This window comes from Takifugu rubripes, chromosome 15 (assembly GCF_901000725.2).
Source record: "Takifugu rubripes chromosome 15, fTakRub1.2, whole genome shotgun sequence".
In the NCBI taxonomy this organism is placed as follows: domain Eukaryota; kingdom Metazoa; phylum Chordata; class Actinopteri; order Tetraodontiformes; family Tetraodontidae; genus Takifugu; species Takifugu rubripes.
In genome coordinates this window covers 15970886-15994535 of record NC_042299.1, presented here as the reverse complement: position 1 = coordinate 15994535, position 23650 = coordinate 15970886, and the positions used below count along the sequence as shown (strand labels likewise).

General features: G+C 53.6%; 4 protein-coding genes and 1 long non-coding RNA gene across 7 annotated transcripts; 3 read left to right on the top strand and 2 right to left on the bottom strand.

The window, feature by feature from the left end:
- The first annotated feature begins 2017 nt into the window (after nucleotides 1-2017).
- Nucleotides 2018-9358, top strand: dclk1a (doublecortin-like kinase 1a). Its single transcript, XM_029848720.1, has 12 exons — nucleotides 2018-2034; nucleotides 2203-2348; nucleotides 3850-4022; nucleotides 4104-4223; nucleotides 5288-5434; nucleotides 6384-6517; nucleotides 7269-7346; nucleotides 7428-7524; nucleotides 7601-7681; nucleotides 7762-7875; nucleotides 7972-8045; nucleotides 9153-9358. The coding sequence occupies exons 1-12, from the start codon at nucleotides 2018-2020 to the stop codon at nucleotides 9208-9210; spliced, it is 1239 nt and encodes a 412-aa protein (XP_029704580.1). The 3' UTR covers nucleotides 9211-9358.
- Nucleotides 9359-11529: 2171 nt separating this feature from the next.
- On the top strand, nucleotides 11530-13034 carry rfxap (regulatory factor X-associated protein). Its single transcript, XM_003971332.3, has 3 exons — nucleotides 11530-12205; nucleotides 12287-12397; nucleotides 12524-13034. Exons 1-3 carry the CDS (start codon nucleotides 11783-11785, stop codon nucleotides 12626-12628), a joined length of 639 nt encoding a protein of 212 aa, XP_003971381.1. The 5' UTR covers nucleotides 11530-11782; the 3' UTR covers nucleotides 12629-13034.
- A 7-nt stretch (nucleotides 13035-13041) lies between these two features.
- Nucleotides 13042-17874, bottom strand: smad9 (SMAD family member 9). 2 transcript variants are annotated; one of them, XM_029847924.1, is made up of 8 exons: nucleotides 17615-17874; nucleotides 15793-16223; nucleotides 15221-15436; nucleotides 14887-15141; nucleotides 14644-14769; nucleotides 14290-14511; nucleotides 13725-13981; nucleotides 13042-13571 (listed from the first exon to the last, which is right to left on the bottom strand). In XM_029847924.1, exons 2-8 carry the CDS (start codon nucleotides 15986-15988, stop codon nucleotides 13428-13430), a joined length of 1416 nt encoding a protein of 471 aa, XP_029703784.1. In that variant the 5' UTR covers nucleotides 15989-16223; nucleotides 17615-17874; the 3' UTR covers nucleotides 13042-13427. The 2 variants fall into 2 exon arrangements, with proteins under 2 accessions (XP_029703784.1, XP_003971365.1); XM_003971316.3 differs by having other exon boundaries at nucleotides 14644-14754; nucleotides 17615-17850.
- Nucleotides 17875-18164: 290 nt separating this feature from the next.
- LOC115252579 (uncharacterized) lies at nucleotides 18165-19548 on the top strand. 2 transcript variants are annotated; one of them, XR_003890916.1, is made up of 2 exons: nucleotides 18165-18757; nucleotides 18887-19548. It is a non-coding gene; the product is annotated as an uncharacterized lncRNA (long non-coding RNA). The 2 variants fall into 2 exon arrangements; XR_003890915.1 differs by having other exon boundaries at nucleotides 18884-19548.
- A 149-nt stretch (nucleotides 19549-19697) lies between these two features.
- On the bottom strand, nucleotides 19698-23488 carry alg5 (ALG5 dolichyl-phosphate beta-glucosyltransferase). Its single transcript, XM_003971333.3, has 10 exons — nucleotides 23204-23488; nucleotides 22733-22898; nucleotides 22393-22439; nucleotides 22145-22213; nucleotides 21965-22057; nucleotides 21760-21873; nucleotides 21608-21667; nucleotides 21379-21530; nucleotides 20558-20643; nucleotides 19698-20257 (listed from the first exon to the last, which is right to left on the bottom strand). The coding sequence occupies exons 1-10, from the start codon at nucleotides 23264-23266 to the stop codon at nucleotides 20142-20144; spliced, it is 966 nt and encodes a 321-aa protein (XP_003971382.2). The 5' UTR covers nucleotides 23267-23488; the 3' UTR covers nucleotides 19698-20141.
- Nucleotides 23489-23650: the final 162 nt, after the last annotated feature.

Here is a 23650-nt window from a genome sequence, read left to right as displayed (position 1 = left end):
CACGATGGCAGATTGATGGCTGCCATGATGGCAGCCACGATGGCAGCCATGATGGCAGATCTGATGGCAGCCATGATGGCTGATCTGATGGCAGCCATGATGGCAGATCTGATGGCAGCCATGATGGCAGCCATGATGGCTGATCTGATGGCAGCCATGATGGCTGATCTGATGGCAGCCATGATGGCTGATCTGATGGCAGCCATGATGGCAGCCATGATGGCAGATCTGATGGCAGCCATGATGGCAACCACGATGGCAGCCATGATGGCAGATCTGATGGCAGCCATGATGGCAGCCACGATGGCAGCCATGATGGCAGATCTGATGGCAGCCATGATGGCAGATCTGATGGCAGCCATGATGGCAGCCAGGATGGCAGCCATGATGGCAGATCTGATGGCAGCCATGATGGCAGCCACGATGGCAGCCATGATGGCAGATCTGATGGCAGCCATGATGGCTGATCTGATGGCAGCCATGATGGCAGCCATGATGGCTGCCATCAGATCTGCCATGATGGCAGCCATGATGGCTGATCTGATGGCAGCCATGATGGCAGATCTGATGGCAGCCATGATGGCAGCCATGATGGCAGCCATGATGGCAGATCTGATGGCAGCCATGATGGCAGCCACGATGGCAGCCATGATGGCAGATCTGATGGCTGCCATCAGATCTGCCATCATGGCTGCCATCATGGCTGCCATCAGATCTGCCATCATGGCTGCCATCAGATCAGCCATCATGGCTGCCATCATGGCAGATCTGATGGCAGCCATGATGGCTGATCTGATGGCAGCCATGATGGCAGATCTGATGGCAGCCATGATGGCAGCCATGATGGCAGATCTGATGGCAGCCATGATGGCAGCCATGATGGCAACCACGATGGCAGCCATGATGGCAGCCATGATGGCAGCCACGATGGCAGATCTGATGGCAGCCATGATGGCAGCCATGATGGCAACCACGATGGCAGCCATGATGGCAGATCTGATGGCAGCCATGATGGCTGATCTGATGGCAGCCATGATGGCAGCCATGATGGCAACCACGATGGCAGCCATGATGGCAACCACGATGGCAGCCATGATGGCAGATCTGATGGCAGCCATGATGGCAGCCACGATGGCAGCCACGATGGCAGCCATGATGGCAGATCTGATGGCAGCCACGATGGCAGATCTGATGGCTGCCATGATGGCAGCCACGATGGCAGCCATGATGGCAGATCTGATGGCAGCCATGATGGCAACCACGATGGCAGCCATGATGGCAGATCTGATGGCAGCCATGATGGCTGATCTGATGGCAGCCATGATGGCAGATCTGATGGCAGCCATGATGGCAGCCATGATGGCTGATCTGATGGCAGCCATGATGGCTGATCTGATGGCAGCCATGATGGCAGATCTGATGGCAGCCATGATGGCAGCCATGATGGCAGATCTGATGGCAGCCATGATGGCAGATCTGATGGCAGCCATGATGGCAGCCATGATGGCAACCACGATGGCAGATCTGATGGCAGCCACGATGGCAGATCTGATGGCAGCCACGATGGCAGATCTGATGGCAGCCATGATGGCAACCACGATGGCAGCCATGATGGCAGATCTGATGGCAGCCAGGATGGCAGATCTGATGGCAGCCATGATGGCAGCCATGATGGCAGATCTGATGGCAGCCATGATGGCAGCCATGATGGCAGCCATGATGGCAGCCATGATGGCAGATCACTTGCAAGCTTTAAAAGCTTAAAAAAACAACCCAAACCCGCAAAGATTTCTCACCGGAGGACGGGCGAGACGAATGAGAGGGAGGAAAGAGAGATATCGATACGGGAGGAATGTGCATTCCTACAAATGAGAGGAGTGAGTGTGACGAAAGGCGCTCTGAGAGGGTCCTAAATGGACCCGGCAGAGGAAGGACTGAGAGAAGAGGAAAGACACATTTGAGAGGGGCGGGTTCTCATCTGCAGTCCAGAATAGACCCCGCCTCCCCGCCTGCTTCCATGACAACAGACGGCAGGTCAGGAGGTGCAGCGAGTCAGTTGTGTTGACAGACGCCTGTGAACGTGCATGAATAAAGGTGGACACGAGGAATCGCAGGGAGGAATTATTCATGTCCTGTGTTGGCGAGGTGTAGTCACGGTAACAGCAGCGTGGACGGGTCCCGACCAGCGAGGACAGTCTGAAGACGCTCCGGTCCCCTTCCTGTTCCTGCACCTTCCTTCAGCCGTCCCTTCCTGTGTTCTCTGCAGGGTTCCCAGGGTTCTTCCACCTCTCTGTCTTCCAGCAAAGTTTCCAGCTCAGTGGAAGATGGAGACGGAGCCGTGAACGAAGGTGAGGAGCGTCGGGAACGTAGCGCGACTCCTCGCCGGCGACTCCCCGCCGGCGACTCCCCGCCGGTGGTCAGCGTGGACGCGCACGTTTGAAGATATCACACGTGTGATTCAGACCTGTGATGCATCCGGTCGCTGATCGGATCAGTACATCATGTTCTCATCCCCTCACACACACAGACACACACAGACACACAGAGACACACACAGAGAGACACACAGAGAGACACACAGACACACAGAGAGACACACATAGACGCACACACAGAGACACACACACAGAGACACAGAGAGACACACACACAGAGACACACATAGACGCACACACAGAGACACACACACAGAGACACAGAGAGACACACACACACACAGACACACACAGAGAGACACACAGACACACACAGAGAGGCACACACAGAGACACACACACAGAGACACAGAGACACACACACAGAGAGACACACACAGACACACAGACACACAGACACACAGATAGACACACACAGACACACACAGAGACACACACAGACACACAGAGAGACACACACACAGAGACGCACACATATAGACGCACATAGACGCACACACATAGAGACACACACAGACACAGAGAGACACACACATAGAGACGCACAGAGACACACACACACACACACAGACACACACACACAGGACACACACAGAGAGAGACACACACACAGACACACACAGAGACACACACAGAGACACACACACATAGAGACACACACACAGAGACGCACACATAGAGACGCACACAGAGACACACACACAGGGACACACAGACACACAGATAGACACACACGGAGAGACACACACAGAGAGACACACACACAGACACACACATAGAGACACACACACACACAGACACACACATAGAGACACACAGACACACACACACGTGCACACACACAGAGACACACACACACACAGAGACACACACACAGACACACACATAGAGACACACAGACACACACACACGTGCACACACACACACACAGACACACACACACAGACACACACACACAGACACAGAGCACACAGAGAGACACACACAGGGACACACACACAGAGGCACACACAGGGACACCCACACACACACAGACACACACAGAGAGACACACACATGTGCACATACACACACACACTCACGCACACACACACGTGCACACACACACGTGCACATACACACACACTCACGCACACACACACACACACACTTGCACATACACACACACACACGTGCACACACTATACCATTTATAAAGCCTAAGAATAATCTCACTATAATTCCGTGACTATATTTGACCTTTAGTAACCTCCATCTTAGAAAATGTTTATGACACTTTTAGCACTAATTTTCGGAGTAAAATGAAATCACAAACGGACACAAAAAATACTGTAAAACTTTCCAAAGGACTGGAGAACATTCCAGAGCAGGAATGGTGCTGGCTGTTTTCAAAGGTCGCCTTTCCGCCTTGCAGCCGAGCTCCTGGTGGTGGAGGTTCCGGCCGTGCCGCCCTACATATCGGAGCGCTACACGGTGGGACGCACGCTGGGCGACGGCAACTTTGCGGTGGTGCGAGAGTGCGTGGAGCGCTCCACGGGCCGGGAGTACGCGCTGAAGATCATCAACAAGGGCAAATGCAGAGGCAAGGTGCGATGCTCCGGGAGAGAAGGCGCCGCCCGGCCCCGTTCCTGACGCAACGGCATCATTGTAACGTTCTGTCTGTTCCAGGAGCACATGATCCAGAACGAGGTGGCCATTCTACGCCGGGTCAAACATCCCAATATCGTCCTGCTCATAGAGGAGGTGGACACGTACAACGAGCTCTACCTGGTGATGGAGCTGGTGAAGGCACGTGTCTGCTCTTTAAACTAGCCTGGCAAAGCTACCGCAAAGCTACCGCAAAGCTAACGCAAAGCTACCGCAAAGCTACCGCAAAGCTAACGCAAAGCTAACGCAGACGTTTCTGTCCACTGTGAGGACGAGGCAGGCCAGACAGGGGCAGCGGTGCTAAGGCACCAGGGCGCTCCAGGGAATGGAAGAGTGGCCTGGAGCGCCCGTGCACTCACATTCTTTATTCCCCCTCGCTGTTGGAGACCAGAGACGTTCGTGCATAATTCAGCAGCCGGGAATGTGATCCATCTGTTCACGATGTGCTGTAGAGTACTACAGAATATGGAGGGGAGGCAGGCGGCAGTGGGAATGTGCCGACGCGGGACTGTGTCCGACCCACGAGCGAGGGTGAGGCAGCTGCATGAGGCAGACGTCCGGAAGGAAAAACCAAAGACAAAGGGAGAAATAATGAGGCTGCCTGTCAGGAAAAACCGGCAACAGTTTTAACAGAGATCCAACACGTCTGGAATACCGCCGTGGCCACTACCGAGCATAGAAATCTGTTTTCTAGTCAGAGCTTTGGATATGCAGGAAGCACAGAGGAAAGCACGTTATTGGGGAACAGCAGCTGTATCGGAGCGTCGTCAGTACTGGGATTCATCTGGGAATCTCCACAAACCCTGAAGCCTCGTCTGTGGCGGAGCTGAGGCTTAAATACAGGAAGCTGTGCAGGTCGATCACTGTCTCCAGGTGGGGGGTGAAGGAGCCAAAGGTTCAGCCCTATTTTAAGCTTCTGTTCTATTTAGTCCTCTTGGAAAGAGGATAAGAGTGGAGGGGGGGGGGGGGGGGGGGGATTAATGTGCAAGGAAAGTTTAAGAAACGGAGAAATGACAGGGAGCAGGCGAAGGGTGAAGAAAAGGATAAAAATGAGTGAAAGTCTTATTAAAGCGCAGGAAACAAACTGCAGAGGCCTTTTAAAGCAGCTCAGACAGAGTTCAGGCTGAAGCTGAAACAGGAAATGTCAAACACCCCCCCTGACCCCCCCCCACACACACACCCTAACCCTAACCCTTTGTCCACAGGGGGGAGATCTCTTCGACGCCATCACGTCTGCCAACAGATACACAGAGCGGGACGCCAGCGGGATGTTGCACAACCTGGCCAACGCCATCAAACACCTCCACAGCCTCAACATCGTGCACAGAGACATTAAACCAGAAAACCTGCTGGTGAGTTCCTGCTGATGACCTGGTGACGCTCACTGACGGGCCTCCTCCCTCCTGCTCCTCCCTCCTCCTGCTCCTCCCTCCTCCTGCTCCTCCCTCCTCCCTCCTCCTGCTCCTCCTGCTCCCTCCTCCTTCCTCCCTCCTCCTCCTCCTCCCTCCTCTCCCTCCTGCTCCCTCCTCCCTCCTCCTCCCTCCTGCTCCCCTCCTCCCTCCTCCTCCTGCCTCCCTCCTCCCTTCCCGTCCTCCCTCCTCCTTCTCCTCCTCCTGCGCCTCTCCTCCTCCCTCCCTCCTCCTCCTCCTCCTGCTCCCTCCTCCTCCCTCCTCCCTCCTCCCACTCCTCCTCACTCCTCCCTCCTCCTCCCTCCTCCTCCCTCCTCCTCCTCCTCCTCCTCCTCCCTCCTCCTCCCTCCTCCTCCCTCCTCCTCACTCCTCCTCCCTCCTCCTCCCTCCTCCCTCCTCCTCACTCCTCCTCCCTCCTCCTCCCTCCTCCCTCCTCCCCTGCTCCTCCTCCCTCCTGCTCCCTCCTCCCTCCCTCCTGCTCCCTCCTCCTCCCTCCTCCTCCCTCCTCCTCCCTCCTGCTCCCTCCTCCCTCCAGCTCCTCCTCCCTCCTCCCTCCTCCCTCCTCCTCCCTCCTGCTCCCTCCTCCCTCCAGCTCCTCCTCCCTCCTCCCTCCTCCCCCTGCTCCTCCTCCTCCCTCCTCCTGCTCCCTCCTCCTCCCTCCTCCCTCCTCCTCCCTCCTCCCTCCTCCCTCCTCCCTCCTCCCCCCTGCTCCTCCTCCCTCCTCCCTCCTGCTCCTCCCTCCCTGAAGCTAAAGTAGATATTATCTACGTGGATGCATCATTGCTTGGACTCAGTGTCTGAACTGGATTTGTGCTAATTGGATGTTAGCATGTTAGCACGAGCGTGTGTGACGGAGCTCCTCTGGGACCGGATGATCTCCTCCTGTGTGCAGGTGTATGAACACGCTGATGGCAGCAAAAGCCTGAAACTAGGAGACTTTGGTTTAGCGACCGTGGTGGACGGACCCCTTTACACCGTCTGTGGGACCCCGACATATGTAGCACCGGAAATCATTTCAGAAACAGGGTAAGGGTCGGGGCCGGGGTCGGGGCCGGGGTCGGGGTCGGGGTCAGGGCCGGGGTCGGGGCCGGGGTCGGGGCCGGGGCCGGGGTCAGGGTCGGGGCCGGGGCCGGGGCCGGGGCCGGGGTAGGGGTCAGGGCCGGGGCCGGGGTCAGGGTCGGGGCCGGGGCCGGGGCCGGGGCCGGGGTAGGGGTCAGGGCCGGGGTAGGGGTCAGGGCCGGGGTCAGGGTCGGGGCCGGGGCCGGGGCCGGGGCCGGGGCCGGGGTAGGGGTCAGGGCCGGGGTAGGGGTCAGGGCCGGGGTAGGGGTGGGGGTCGGGGTCGGGGCCGGGGTCGGGGCCGGGGCCGGGGTCAGGGTCGGGGTCAGGGCCGGGGTCGGGGTGGGGGTCAGGGTGGAACGGGGTCAGGGTCAGGGCCGGGGTCAGGGCCGGGGTGGGTCGGGGTCGGGGTCGGGGTCGGGGCCGGGGTCGGGGCCGGGGTCGGGGCCGGGGTCGGGGCGGGGGTCAGGGTGGAACGGGGTCAGGGTCAGGGCCGGGGTGGGTCGGGGTCGGGGCCGGGGCCGGGGCCGGGGTGGGACGGGGCCGGGGCCGGGGCCGGGGCCGGGGTCGGGGTGGGTCGGGGTCGGGGTGGGTCGGGGTGGGTCGGGGTCGGGGTGGGTCGGGGCCGGGGTCGGGGTCGGGGTGGGTCGGGGTGGGACGGGATGTCATGACGTTGAGTCCCAAGTCAGAGGAACAACCGTATTTGTTTGTCCCGGGGCAGTTATGGCCTTAAGGTGGACATCTGGGCGGCTGGAGTCATCACCTACATCCTGCTGTGTGGTTTCCCACCATTCCGAGGGTGAGCTAAGCTAATAATAATAATAATATTCACGCCATCTGCAGCAACGACTCTTGTGATCTCGTTTCCATGTGTTTACAGGAGCAGTGACGATCAGGAAGTGCTTTTTGATCAGATCCTAACGGGGCAGCTGGAGTTCCCCCTGCCGTACTGGGACAACGTGTCGGAGACAGCAAAGGTGAGTGAGCACAATCCCCTTTCTCCCTGTTATAGGGAGGCCATTAAAAACGACCCGTGTCTGCTCACCACTCCAGGATCTGATCCGAGTCATGCTGGAGGTTGAGGTCGACCAAAGGTTCACCGCCCTCCAGGTTCTGGAGCACCCCTGGGTCACGGTGAGTCCGCCTGAGTCCGCCTGAGCTGGGGATGTTCCCCAGGAGCTCTGGTTCAGTTCCTGTGCTCTCTCCTGATTCAGGACGAGGGTCTATGTGAGAACCATCATCAGCTCTCAGTGGCGGGGAAGATCAAGAAGCACTTCAACACCAGTCCAAAGGGCAACGACACCACCGCTGGAGTGTCAGTCATCTCCGTAAGTCCCTAACGGGCCCGACAGAACCCACGCGGGAGAGACCCATGAGGCTCCCAGATGTTTGGATTGATTTTGCTGGTTTCTCTTTATGCTCAGCTGGATGACAGCTTTTCTATGCAGAGATCTGGGTCGTTGGATTTCTACCAGCACCCGGCCATGTACTGGATAAGGTACGCCAGGTTTCCATAGAGACCCGACCCTAACTCGCCTGTCTGTCCCGCAGCCCTGAGTGGCGCCTGCTGCCACCTCCTCATGTCCTGCTCCTCGTGTCTGGCTGGGTTTTTCTTTTTAGCCTTTGTTTCCATCCGGTGCTGCACAATGTTGCCGTCTGTGTCCGTGAGCCCGTGTCAGATGTCATGTTCCTGTGTGTTAGATGCTCTCATCCTTCTGCTTCGGTCACTTCCCCACACTTTCTTTGTGATTGCTGCCTTTCAGAAATGTGTCCCAGCTCCTTTGCTTGCTGCCCTCACTCCTTTATTATTATTATTTGGTCTGTTATTTTGCTCCTCCTGTTAACCTGACAGTCACCCAGCACCCACAGCATTTTTGTGTGGAGGAGCCGGAGATGCACCAGTAGAAATACATATAATCCGGTCATATATGTAATATTAGGAATCCATCTATTAAATGGTTAAGATACTAGAGCAACAGTTAGCAGCATGCTAATGCTAATGGTCCGTATTAGATGAATATTTTTTACTTTATTGGCATCTGCACCTGAGGTTTTGTTGAAATCCAATCAAATACTGAGAGACAGCAGAGTTGCAGAGACATTTCAGGGCTGCAGCCGCGTGATCCTGGATCACGCCCAGCGGAGAAGAGAGCGTTGATCTTATAGAACTGGAGCATGGCAGCGCAGCAGGAGCTCAATGGCTTCATTCACATTACTAAAGAATGGGCTGAAACCACATGTAAAGCTGTCCTGGTCCTCCATACTGTCCTGGTCCTCCATACTGTCCTGGCCCTCCATACTGTCCTGGTCCCTCCATACTGTCCTGGTCCTCCATACTGTCCTGGTCCTCCATACTGTCCTGGCCCTCCATACTGTCCTGGTCCTCCATACTGTCCTGGTCCTCCATACTGTCCTGGCCCTCCATACTGTCCTGGTCCTCCATACTGTCCTGGTCCTCCATACTGTCCTGGCCCTCCATACTGTCCTGGTCCTCCATACTGTCCTGGCCCTCCATACTGTCCTGGTCCTCCATACTGGTTTTCTGGCACCAATGTGTCCAACGGAGGTTCTAATCATTTTGTTCTCTGGCTCCTTCCATGTCCAGGCCGCCCCTCTTGATAAGGAGGGGCAGGTTCTCAGACGAGGATGCCACTCGGATGTGAAGCACCTGTTTTTGGAGATGATGCCGACTGTGACCGCAGCAACATCCACAGGAACGTGGCTGGAGCCTCCCAGTTGCCTCCCAGCTCTACCCGTGGCCCCCCTCCTCCTCACCCCTGACACGATCCCAAACGTGGGCCGACCGTCTGACTCTGATGACCTGTCCATCAGCTCAGCCAGTTCGGCCCGCTCTCCCAGTTCACCTGTTGGAGCTCAACCACGAGAGGATGAAGCCAGGAGGAATCTCCTCGCCCTCCTCAGTGAGGGAGGGGGGCCAGGAGATTCCTCATCAGCACTTGAGTGATCAAATGAAAACGGGAGGAAAATAATCAGTGGGAAAATGTATCTTTTCCTAAATCCGTCTTTTTTAAATCCTGAGACTGATGAAAGGGTGAATGGGGGGAAATAAGAGGCTGGGAGAAAGTCTGGAGAAGCAACGGAAACAGGAAAAGTGGGATGAGAGATTTTCATTTCCTTTAAAAGTTCTTCATTTGAGCCAAGAGTTCGAGAACGTGCGAGAGCCTCCCCTCCAGGGATGACCTGGGCTGGACATGGACGCCGCGGTGGCCCGTCCAGACACGGCCGTGTGAACCAGTGACCATGTCTCATTCATTCACTCTTTCTTTGACACTTTTTTACTCGCATTTTCCTTTTTTCACAAAGGAAATCTTTGTGCTCAGAACATGGCACTGAAACGGGGTGGGTGGAAGTAGTTTTGAGCCCTTTTTGGAGTAGGATGCTGTCGGCTCTGTGAAAACAAGTGTAGAGGACGTGTGTGTGTGTGTGTCCCCCCCCCCCCCCCCAAATCTGTGCAAAACAGTGTTTGTCTTAAATGACAGCGGAGGAGCGAGCTTGGCTGTGCCTTCCTGCAGTCAGACCGCCGTAAGTTTGCCCTGGATAATGGTGCATTTGATCCATCTGTTGACTGCACACACACACACACACACACACACACACACACACACACACACACACACACACACACACAGAATGCTATTGTAGCAACATCTGAACAGATTTTGTACTTTATTTCCATCCTCCCCATAGCTTTTGTTTACATTCTTTTCCACAACAACGTGTATTTTCAGTCATATATTCCAGCATTATCGGTGTGTTTTTATTTATTTATTACATTATCGGCTGCCTATTTAAGTGCTATTGGTGCCGGAAAAACCAGCAGCAGCGTTGGGAAGGAGGAGTTATTTCTGCTCCGTACAACCTCATTCATGGCTTCATTTATTCAGATGAAAGCATGACAGACATACAGTAGCCTATTCTTATATAAATGGTTTTGTGATGAAGTATTGTTTATATGTTGTATGTAAATAGCATAATTTTATTTATTTTGATAGCTCACAATACAGTTTATTTGTTTACCAGTAGTTAATCTATCAGAACTGTAAACAGACAAATATATTAATCAGATTTAGAGAAGAAAAATCATCTTGTTTCCTGTGAGATAATGATGTCACTTCCTTTGCAAAGAGGAAATGACATGGTTGATCCTATAAGTAAAGGGAAAAGAAATCAGAGGGGTGAGAGAAATGCAGAGTGGTTTCACAGTCTGAACAGATGATCTCCCTGCAGTTGTCCTAACCCTTTCTGTAATCATTCCCATCCTCACACGTGAACACGGATGTGGTGACATGTTGAATAGATGCGTTTAAGTTGGTTGTGCTGCTTCAGCACATGGACACATGGTTCACAGAGTGCTCTGACACAGCATTACCACTCATTCAATACCTGTAACTCTGTTCAATAACGGTCTATAATTAGCAGAAATAAAATATCTGAAAAACAAATGGGCCGTTTTCTTTAAATAATAATTTGAAAAAGAACACAAAACCTTGTCAGTTATTCCAAAATAGTCATAAGATTCAAGATTCAAGATTTACTTTATTCATCCCCGTAGGGAAATTGAATTGTAGTCGCAGCCTAAACGTGGATTAATATAACTGTAGTGTAGGTTTTTGTATTTACAAATAGAATAAATAAAATACAAATAATATTAGAGTCACTGAAGAAAGTGTTTTAGTGTGTGCATTGGATTTTTCCAGTCACCGCTCCAGAACTGGAACATTTCTTCTGTATTTACCAGTCAGAAAACTGGTGCTGAACCCAACGTGGAGCTCTTTTCTGTCTTATCTGGGACGCCTGGGAAACGACGCTTGCATCCTCCCCTGGTGCGGGTGTGGGTGGAGAAGAAAGAGGAAACTTCGCCGTTTTAACTCTTTCTTACTCATTGATATAGTTTTAAAATATTCTAGACTTTTCCCCGATTTCCATCTATGTGATCACTGCACATCTCCCTTTGGCCAGTAGAGGGCAGCCAACCACAGGAAACGACCAGAGCAGCGAAGAAGAAAACCCTCGCGTGCGCCGACTCGGGTCCGCCGGAGCTTCTCGGGTGGTCTGCACAATAATCTCGCATTACTCCGTATAATATTAATAGCAATTACGAGCATAGTGCAATAAAAGGTTTTAGCGTGAAGCCTGCGTTTGCCAGCTATCTCATAAGGAGACGCGATGGTTTGTAACTAGCTAGCTAGCTCGCTAAGCTCCGCTGCAGCAGTCATGAGCGAAGAAGACGCCTCGACGCCGGTGAACAAAGACTCGACTCTGCTCTTCACCAAGGACGGCCAGCGGTACTATGTCAGCAAGAGCGGCGTTGTCGACAGCAGGAACGTGACGACGCCCCAGGACCCGGACAACAACGCCTCTTCCTACGACATGGACGACCCAGACGAGGAGAGCGACGTTCTGGACACGTCGGACCCGCGAGACAGCGCCGCCAGCCCGGAGGAGCTCAACGACGACGAGCCTTCGGAGGGCGACAACGCTCCGAAACAGTGCACCTACGAGGGTTGCACGGAGACCTCCACGCAGGTCGCCAAGCAGAGGAAGCCGTGGATGTGCAAGAAGCACCGCAACAAGATGTACAAAGACAAATACAAGAAGAAAAAGAGCGACAAAGCCATGTCCAGCACCAAGCTTGATGTAAGGTGGATGAACGAGAGGCATCGCGCACACTTTCATTCAAATGGGCCAGTTTGAGATGCTGAAATGTTCCTGTTTCAGGAGAACTCGGAAGAACGTCCCGTGTCTGTGAACAAACAGCGGCTGGGCGCCATGGGAGACCGGCCCGCCAGACCCACACTCATCGAGCAGGTCCTCAACCAGAAGAGACTGGTAACCACCTTGTGCACCATGTTCACCTAACCCTAACATGTATTTAGTTTGTGTGAAACCTTAAAAGTTCCAAGTTTTTCTGAGTTCTGATAGAAATGCTCCCGTGTTTCCATGTGTGTCCTGCAGTCGTTACTCAGGAGTCCGGAGGTGATCCGCTTCCTCCAGCAGCAGCAGCACTTTCTGGCCACACAGACTCACGGCCAGTCGCAGCAGCACTTCCAGGGTTGCTGACGCTTATTTGCTCACATCTGTGGAACGAACACTGAAGAACTGTGCTGGTTGATGCGTAGGTGGGACGGAGGAACTCGGGCGTCCACACCAAGCGTGAGGACTCGTGAGGTTCGCCTCTTGTGGCTCATGATTGGGAATGTTTTTATTGTGACTCTGCTCCAGGGATCTGATGTCCGTCTTCTGTGATGGAGGTTGGCGTGCACTCTGCAACATGACGGTCAGCTGTGGAGTGCACGTCAGCAGGTGTTTAAACACCTTTTCAGTGTTTTTGCACTTAGAACTTTGAGTGTTGTGGACTGAGGAGTGATGGCAGCAGCTCTAACGCGTTGCTGCTGCGCTCAGCAGCTCTGCTCTCTTTATATGCTGTGCTGTGATGGATTAAAACTCTAAATTGTTTTTTTTATTGAACGAACTTATATGAAAACCTCATTTTTAATGGAACAAGTACAAAGCAACCAGTACAAGAACCCATATATTAGTTGGACGTTCAGTACATACTACAGCAACAACATTTAGCATTTAACGCGTCTGAGTACCTAGAAATATATCCCATAATATATCCCACCTTTCTTGTTTCGGAGTGCAGTTACTGTCCCCACAGAAGCCAGAAGTCTCTTCAGGAACACAAGCATTCATTCGCATGAATTAGTCTTCATAAATACTTGTTTGCAGTTTTGTCCAAGGTCGTGTGAGAGTCAAGGATTTGGGGGGGGGGGGGGGGCACAAATTAACAGCGGGAAATACAGAATCTATGACTACCTGTGCGAGCAAACAAAGAGCAGGAAGGTGCGTGTCTGCGTTATGACACTGAAGAAATGGGATTGTGGGGGGAGCCCATCTGTGTGAGGACCTTGTCCAGCCACTGCAGGGGGCCGTGCAGGTGCACCTCTATCCAGCAGGGGGTGCTGGTCACATCTTGACGGTGGTATTCGGCACCCCATCCCTAAAGAGAGGATACAGCCAGATCTCAAAATAAGTCCACGCTTATAAATAGAAGCATCACCCCCCCCCCCCCCCAGCGCGTCCAGAAACAAGTGCTGAGATTGAGAACACCAATGCCAGACTAATGGGCCATCGCCTCCCTGTTCCACAGTACCTTCACGAAGCTCATGCGGATGGTGCACATCTTTGTGAGCTCGTAGACGACCTCGAAGCCGTGGTTGACGGACTGGGCGAGGAGCTGGGCGAACAGCTGGTTGTTAAATATCTTGAGGCTGCAGCCGCTGGGAATCTTGCAGACGGTGGTGGGATGGAAGCCATGCTGGAAGTTGCAGTTGCGGCTCTGGACGAAGATGCTGCTGTCGCTGAGGCACTCGGCGTACACCTCCCCGCCCACGTAGTACAGGTGCAGCCCTGAGAGACACAGGAACGAGCAAAGCTCAGATCAAGTAACAACTGGCTTCCCTCCACTGTTGTGCACTGGAACCCTGAGGCGCCTGATGGTTGTGCGTCCTGAACTCTTCCACCACAATCGTTCGGCCTCGTGTCTTCACATCTAAACGTGCACGTGTGGAAGTTACAAAGCTGTGCCGGCAGGGATCAGACGCCCCTGAATGGGCCCCAGGGAACTCAGCACCTGATCCCGGTCAACACGCACGTGCACCTAAATCTTATGGACTCCAATCAGAAGGGCGTGAACTCGAACGCGTGGCCCCGCCCACCTTTGCCGATGTGCCTGCGCGTGTGCTCGATGGTGGAGTTGCGATTGACGTTGGACAGCAGGCCGAGGCAGAAGCGGTTCTTGTTGTTGGAGGGGTCGGTGAAGCCGTCCACGAGGACGCTGCGCGACGAGGCGTGGAAAGTCTCCCCCACCCGGCTGTTGAGCTCGTAGTAGGCCACCGAACACCAGTACTCGGGTTCTTCGTAACACACCGGCCGCAGGTCTAGATGGGCGGGAACAGACAGGAAGTTGATTACGTTGGGACCCTCTGAGCCAAACGGATCCCAAACCCCGATGTGCCGCTGGGCCGAGGCCAACACCAGAACTGGAGCGGACCTTTTCCTCTTTCACTTGCCTCTGTGAGGAGCTGAAAATGTGAGTTTGATGGTTTCTGTGGCGTTTCCTGGCTTCACGTCCTCCTGAGGACTGGTCTCCATCATACTGTAAGGAGGCGGGGGGGTTTCGGCTGGGAAAGCCCGCCCCACATTACAGGAAATGGATCAATGGGTAAAATTAAGTGATGCACACTCATCTGAGACTTTGGGGTTGAGTGCAGGGCATGATGGGAAGGCCACGACCTGCTCGCTTCGATCCCTACCTGCGATGTGATACGGACTGCCGGGCTCCGCAGAGCTGTTGGGGGAGTCGGGGTAACTGTGGGTGGAGGGAGACCGAGCCAGGGAAGAGGAGGGGGAGGTGGAGAAGGAGGAGCAGGGCAGAGGGGGGAAGGAGTCTGGGTAGGTGGCGTTCTGGGGCATCAGCGGCTCGTGCAGGGAGGTGTTCCTAAACTTTGCCAGCAAGCTATGCTGCGGGTTGAACTCACTGTGGCGTGGGACCAGAACCGGCGGCAGCACTGTGGGGGGGGCGGAGAGAGAAACGGAGTCATTAGCGAGGAGCTTCCTGCAAACGCCACAGGAGCTGCTGTCCGTTACCGGGAGTCTCCACCCGTCTGTAGTGGTACGGGTTGACGCAGATGTCCTTCTGCTTGGAGCCGAAGGGGAACTCGCAGCAGTCCAGCGCCTTCAGCTCGTGGTGGGACTGCAGGTCGGGCCAGCGCCACACCCGGCAGTAGATGACGTGGGGCAGCCCCTTCCTGTGGGACACCTGCAGCCGGCCGTCCAGGGAGCGAGGAATGGTCACACACTTGCCTGAGCAACAATATGGGTGTCAGAGATTACAGCAGAGTGGGGGGGTTGTAACGCATGCTGTACGAGTAAAGATCATTTGTTTAGGGTTTATACTCGTACAAAGTTTTCTAAAATTATCCCGATTGATCAAAAGTTTGTCCAGAAAGTTCCCGCCCGTGCACGCTGCCGCACGCCGCGGGTGTGAAACCTTTAGTTACACTGTTAAATCGTTTTAGCATCTGGGCCTTCGCTGCTCGGCACTACAGAGACACGGGAACTCAGGCGCTCCCAAACTACTCGTCCTTCCTCATGAGCAACTGCTCGACGTTCTGAAAAAGCTACACGAGTGAATGTTGTGTAGAAACTGTGGCGCTCACTGGGCTGCCCGGGACAGCTGAGGGCTTTCTCCAGCTCTTCCATCGCCCCCTTCTTCTTCTTTAGCTTCTTCACCAGCGAGTCCACCGCCTTCTCGGCCCACTTCTCCTCCTCGTCGCCCTGTTTCCAGCCGAGCAGACGCTTCACCGCTGGGCTGGTGAAGGAGAACAGCGACGTAATGGAGGCGGTGGAGTTCATCGCACAGACGGTCAGACGGGTGCTGCAAGAGGGGTTTAATGTTCCCGTGACAACGGCAAATAATGAGGAGGGAGGACGGCGTAGCGGGGGGGGGGGGGGGTCTGTGTCAACGGGCTGCTGCCCGAGTTCCACCGTCGCTCCTGAGGAGCTGAACTTCCCTCTTTTGTCGGTGCACAGTGAAGATCCTGCAGGTTTCCCCTCGCCCAGGCACAAATACGGGTCAGGTTTCAATCATCTGGCGAGAGAAGTGAGAGGTTTTAGATCAACCAAAGACTTTCTGGGGCTCAGCCTGGAGGCCCAAACCCCATCAGCTGATGTGAAGTCAATCAGAGACCGACCACATCGCCAAAACCTACTCATAACCCCCCCACAAGATAAACCGCCGTAGCGTCAAATGAACCGGATCCCAGAACAGTTTCTGTCCGAGATGGAGCGGAGCAGCACGACCAGACTGGGCTCCAGACTCATGAACAACAGTGGAATGTCCTTTCTGGCCTCTCTTTCTATGATCATGCCACTGACGCCCAGGAGCCATAGTGTCTGGCCAGAACACATCACAGGACAGGAGGGGGAGGACAGGAGGGGGAGGACAGGAGGGGGAGGGAGAGACAGAGACAGACAGAAACAGACAGAGAGAGAGAGGGAGGGAGACACAGAGACAGACAGACAGAGAGAGAGAGAGAGAGACAGACAGAAACAGACAGAGAGACAGAGAGAGAGAGAGAGAGAGAGAGGGAGAGAGAGGGAGAGAGAGGGAGGGAGAGAGACAGAGAGAGAGAGAGAGAGAGTGAGTGTGTGTGTGTTTTGCGTGTTTGTCTTCTCATCTTTCACATAAAAAACAAGGTGACTCTTTTCTACCACACTTGTGTCCCACTTGTTTCTTCAACACTGCTGATAATCTAAGCTCCTCTGCCTGTCGGGGTGATCTCATTGTCTTATCTCCTATCTCAGAGTCTCTGGTTTATCCCATCTGACCCGCGCTGCAGCCAAAATATTGCATAATTTTGGATTTTCGAGCTCCTGCCTGCGCCTGTGCGCGTTCACTCCAGCCCAGGAACGTTGTCTCGGGCGCACAGAAAGGTAGAACGGGCAGCTCGCCATCCCATCATGAGCCCAGCTGTGACACACAGTTGGAGATCCACAATCACAGGAAAGGGAAAAGAAGCAACTTCCAAAAACGCAGCAGCTCGTTGCGGCATCGGCACGCGGGGCTGTTTTATGGGGCCCGGCGTCGCCCAGTCTGCAGCCTCGATAGGCTAATTACCACGCGCTTCCTCACCGGGACACCAGCCCCCCCCCCCCCCACCGGGACACCAGCCCCCCAGAAGTCAAGCCGCCAGCTCCCCTTTTACTGCCATCTCCGATCACGTGATCCAGGCAGCGTCCCGGTGACCTGCGGACGCACCTGGAGGCGTGTGATGACCCCCCCGAGATGAAATGGAGGCAGTTCTTTTGGAAACGCGCCTGTTCACATTTAAAACTCCTTCTTGATTGAACGCGGGTGCACATTTAATGACGCATTTCACTGAAGCGAAGCGGCGGTTAAACCTGACATTAAATGTACAACAAGAAGAAAAGTGCACGTTCTTGCACTTCAAACAAGCCGAGTTTCGCCTTTTCTCTCACCTTCGCCAAGTGGAGCGCAGACGGTCCTTCACGCGCGGAGGCCTCCTGGGCTGTGAAAGTTTAGGTCAGCTCACACTCGCTCAGAAAAGGTGCGTGTGAATGTGCGTGTGTGTGTGGACTGTCTGACGAGCGCGTGTTGACAAGAGGGGTGAGTCAGGTTAGAACTAGATGAAATCCTCTTTATGGTTTCAAAATAAAAGCACCGCCACGGCAGCCGAAAGAGAAGCGAGGGCACGTTTCTTTTATTACCTCGCCTGGACCCCTTCAGTTTGCTCACGCTGATGCTATTCATGAAATGTGCTATTTTCTAAGTGCCTAAATTCAAAAGGGTTAAGGATGTGATCCCTGTATTTATAAGGGAACAGACCAAGGCTACACTAAAGGCGACAGGTGTCCCAACAGGTGACAGGTGCTAACAACACCCGAACAGAGGAGCAACACCCGGCCTGGTTTGCTGTTATCACGCTAATCCTGTGACTCTGTCACCAGCCGCGCTTCTTCCTGAGCTACAGCTTTTATTGCGAAGGCCCAGGCCTGCGCGTTTCCGGGCGTGTGCTCGCCATCCGAGGTGCGGTGACGCAGGTCTGGAGCTCCCCGGAGCCTCCACTCCTCCAGCAGCGCTGCGCAGCCTGGACGGCGTCAGCCTGGCTGGAACCGCAGCGCCTGCATGAAAGATCCCTCCGCCTTCCCCCGCCTGGAACTTTCCCAGGATTTCAGAGATTACAGATTCGACTGCGCGGTGCCCGTGCACGCGCGCGCACTACCTGAGTTTGTCTTCTGGCCCCAACAGATGGAGCTGTGGAAAACCCGACACGTCGTCCTGTCACCTGACCTGTGCCTTTGTGTAACGCCTGTATTCGGCCTCATCCAGTTATTGTTGATGGTCTTTGATTTGTTAATTACACCTAATAACACACGCGCACGCACCCTGCACCTGCACGCCAAACTTTGCGCAACACTGGAAACATTTCACAGGAAGGCGGAACAAGGTTCTGCTGTCCTTCACTCGAATTCGAACCATTTTATTGTGGTTTCTTCGACGCCTGTCCTATTGTTGGGACTGGCTCCGTGCGGATGGACACGACCCTTCCACCGGGAGTGCCGTGACCGGACCGGTTAATGACGCAGACCCGGCTGGCGACAGTGAGTCTACAAGTTTGACATTTTCAGTTTACTGCAACTGCTGCAGGAAGTAGCAATGGTCCGAACTCCAAGTGAAGCCGCCAGGGTTCCTGCTCCATTTCATTCACTTTCATTTCCCTTGTGAAGCAGGTGTGTCGTTGGGAGCACCTGGAGAGGTGAGGCCCCCCCTCAGGTAAACCTGGGGGGGGGGGGGGTATCGGAGCCAGGGCTCTACAATCACGAGGACCATTAATTAGTTGAGCGGAAGGAGGACGCAGCCAAGTTAACTCCGACGGGCGCGTGCAGAGTTCACCTGCGTCTTTAAATGACAGTTGGCTCTTAACGCGCGCTCGTGATGTCACCACCGGAACACTGACAGGAAGCCAGAGAGGAGCGGCCGCATTAGGATTCCGACTGTGTCTTGTCTGGTTGTGGAGGCCGGTCAGACGTGCTGGCAGGGCCCCAACAGGATGCGCTCCCGGGGCTCCGGGAGGCCCCTGAGACAGCGCCGAGATCCAGATGATTGGACTCACGATCACAAGTCGCGTCCATGCTGCCTGTGGAAAACGTCATTTAAAGATGAAAACGTACTTTTCTGGTAGCAAAGTGTTAAACCTTATGGAGGAGGCCAAATAAGTAGAGGAAGTGGAAGATGTGTCCCTGAATTTGAGACTAAAGAGGCCAACAAGGCAGCGTCTGATCATTTTAATGAAAAATCTGATTATAGTCCTGCTGATTAAAACCAAGACCTTTGCATAAACAGTTCACATCTTGATGAAAATGTCAGCTTTCCTTTAACTGCCCCCCCCCCCCCCACACACACACACACACAAAACCAGTAAAGCTGTTGCTCACCCTTTTTTGATTTAACCCCCCCTCTGGAATCAGTACTCGTCTGCATGGTTACATACCAACGCATCATATTTGGCTCATAAATGAATGGAAGCAAACACGTGTTTATCGGCTCAATAATGATCACCAGAGAAAGACTCATTCTGTATTTAATAAGGGTTCAATAATCCCATCAGCCCCCACCCTTTAACCTTCAAACAACCATTTAATGAAGCATCAAGACCACATTAACCTCTGTTTTGAGTGACAATCATGGCAGAATTCTCCGATCCTCCACCTTTTGCAAACCCTGTGTAACAGATCAGAGCTGACCTGCAACCATGGCAACAGACGTGAGCGCCTGGCCATTAGTAGCCCAAATCACATTAGTATTTAAAAAACAAAAAGAAGGCAGGATTCAGTTGTGTCGTCGCGTCACATCCAAGCTCCTCTGGAGTAAAAGGATTTGACATTCTGGACGTTGGAGCAGATGATGGACGCCACTGCTCCTGGTCCTCGGGGCCGGACGGCCCCGCTGCCGACGCCTCTGCCACTCCAGCGCTCGCCTTCGTGGCTAGTCGGTCTTCCGGGGCGGCTCCAGCTTCCAGGCTCCGGTGAGGTAACGCAGACGAATAAAAATGAGATCTCGTCCCATCTGCAGCCAGCTCCAGAAGGGCACCAGCTTGGACCCTGGAGAGAGGAAAGGCCTTTAGTTCTCCAGGTAGTAGATGCCCCCCCCCCCAACCTGCTGCAGCTGACCGGAGAACAGGTGTCCCACAATCAGAGTGAAACACTTTTCACCATCGTTGGCCAGTATTTATTTACATGGGTTTCATGTCACAGAATGTAGCTGCAAATATTTACCTCTCGATTAAATGATAAACCCCCCTAACAACCGATCACAGGCACAGAAACAAACAGATATTTATAGACATACAGACACAGTGGGGGGGGGGGCACACGTGTCCACATATCCCATGAAAAACCCACCTTCTATTTCAGTCCAGTTGACGGCCACCTCAGCTATGGGGATCTTGAAGCACTGGGCGATGTACAGGAGCTCCACATCAAAGGCCCTGTGACAGCAGTTGTTCAACAGCTGCATTACAAAGGAGCCGGGTTGGGCCGCTACTAACCAGGCTCAGCTGTGCACTGGGACTGGGTTAGGGTTAGGGTTGGGTTAGTTAGAGGGTTAGGGTTAGAGGGTTAGGGTTAGTTAGGGTTAGAGGGTTAGGGTTAGAGGGTTAGGGTTAGAGGGTTAGGGTTAGAGGGTTAGGGTTAGTTAGGGTTGGGTTAGAGGGTTCAAAACTGGAAACATGCAAATGCAAATTCAAAGCACCGAGGAAAATATTGAGCCCTCGGTGCTTTGAATTTGCACACAAAATAAAGCATCAGCTGAGAAAACTGACGTTTGCAGTATTAAATCTGAAGTCATGGATTATTATCAGCGATAATAAAACGCCCTCGACGAGCCTCCGTCCAAGCCTCCGTGTTGCCAGGTTACACCTCCGAGGGTGTGGCCGCTCACCCTGTTCCTGCTATTCTCGCTGCTGCGTTATCAGCTACATCACAGCTGCTACCCGGGCCACGTGGGGGGGGCGTGTGTGAGTGACAGCCATTCCTGTTCTGATTAAACGGCCCGTTTGAGCTGCGTTCCTCGCACGGCTGGACGGGCCTTCGATTGCATCATTCCTCGCCACAGTTTCAACCACGTTGTTCACTGCTGCACGAGTTCCACCGACGCTAAAGCGCCATCAGGTTAGTGACGGTGCTTTGAGTGGTCATGCTTGGGCCTCAGACGGCGCTCTCACCAGCGCTCCACGTGCAGAGAAGAGAAGGTCTTGAGTGCGGCCTCCCGGGTGAAGAGCTTGAAGCCACACTGAGTGTCCTTGATGCCTCTCACACAGAAGAACCACACCAGGAAGTGGAAGCCGTACATCAGAAATGTGCGGAACACGGATCGCTGCGGAGCCAGAGATCACCGTGGTCACACAACACGTCGGACGCACGTTCCACCGCAACACGGTCTCAGACACTTACCTGAGCTATGGAGGCCTTCTCCAGGTGAGCCCTGGAACCACAGCAAATTGCCATATTGTCCTAAATAGACAAAGACATCTTTGATCCAGATCTGCATCAATGTGTGTAGAAAAATGCCCGAGAGAGTGGAACTAAAACAGACCGGTTCATACCGGTTTAGGGCTGAGGTCACGAAGAGCAGACTCTGCTTTCTCAATGTCAGAGAACTTCGTAGCTCCGTCGGCATCGGCCATCAGGATGAGCTTCCCCCTGCAGATCATGGCTCCCTTCAACGGGCAGAACAGGGAACAAAGACAACAGACCGCATCAGCACCTCCGTGGACACACTCGGGTGCTGCATTCCAGCGCCGGTCTCACCATTCGCACGGCGCCGCCCTTCCCCCTGTTCTTCACCAGTGTCATGACCCGCACCTTATCCGGACCGTACTCCCGTGTGTACTGCAGCGCAACCTGAAGGAACAGCGGAACAAGTCAAATTCTTTCCTTTTGTAACTGAACGTCCGGCACATTTTTCTGCTACAATAGAAAAAGAATCACCTCGGTGGTTTGGTCTTTGCTGCCATCGTTGACAACAATCACCTCATAGGTAAAAGAGGGGTCCTTCTTCTGTGGGAAAGATCACGAGGAATTTAATTGACAAAGTACCTGTTTCTAACTGGATGCTGCCCCCTACTGGCCCCGTGAGTAACTGAACAGAAGAGGATAAACCTCCCAAACTTTCCTCCCTTTAAACAAACAGCAGCAACGTTTTTACTGATACTCTTTTATGGAGGCCAAACGCTCACCTGTCTGTTTTCCAAGTACTGCATCGCTTCATCCAACATTAAAGGAACTAGAATGACACACAGGGAAAAGTCACATTAACGAGCTTCGACCCCCCAGGACTGCATAATGGCTGGGAAACATGTAGTAAAACATTTAGACTGGTCTAACCAGCTTGGCGAAGGATGGTACACCATTCCCTGCGGATCAAACTGTGGCTGCATGTAAAACACTAAAAACAGACGTGCCAAGTATACTATTCATAATCATACACTCTTTGCTGAATGCAAATGATTAAACAATGCGTACGCTCCAAAGAAGACATTACTAGGAAAAGTGCTCCACTGAAGCCTGCGGACTCACTTCTGAGCTCCTCGTTGTAGGCTGGGATCACCACCGACAGCTCCCTGGAAAAGGGATCATGCAGGCTGGGCGAAGGGTCCTTCTCTCCTGTCGACGTCAGGAAATATTTCTCCTCGTTGCCTCTAGAAGTGCTCATGTTGGCAGTGACATGTGCTGCTAGAACCAGCTGGAAGGAGATCCACATCAGAACATCAGAACATCTGACACATGCAGGACAGCTTTGCTCTCACTAGGAGTTGGAGAGAAGTCAAGTAGCGTTTTATTGTCTCCTCACGGCCACGTTAGTCCCCATCTGTTCAGATTAAAGACCCTGAATTTGCTGATATGATGTAGATAAATATGATATATGTCTTGATAGGAATGAAAATCAGTGGCAAACCTTGAACCGCGCTGGTGAATGTGAGCAAAAGAACAAACACCGAACGCCCAGAGGAGCTCAGTAAATACGGGGAAGTCTTTACGACTATTTACCAAGAGCAGGAGCAGAGCTGCCAGCGCGAACAAGGCCAGAAGTATCTCACGAAGAAGCTCCATCTCCCACAAGTTGGCCCAGACACAGAGAGTGCAGCCGGCGGAGCGAGCAGCCAAAGAGCCGGCCCGCTGTTCTCAGCGTCCCGGGATGAGCAGGACAGGACGGGCTTCGGACGGGCTTCGGTCGGGCTCTTTCCATCCGCCTCCAATCACACCTGAACACCGCGCTGACGCGGAAGTGACCACTTTTGTTGACACATCATCAGTTCGAAGCGAGACAACCTCGAGCGGCCATGTGACGGCTTTACAGGCCACAGCGCCCCCTGGCGCGCAGGGGTGGGCCTACATGCACGGCAGTAGCCAATTACAGATTATAGATTTAGAACAAAATCTCTCAATCGGCTTTACAATAATTTCGTCGCATAAATACAGTCAAAGTCAATACCA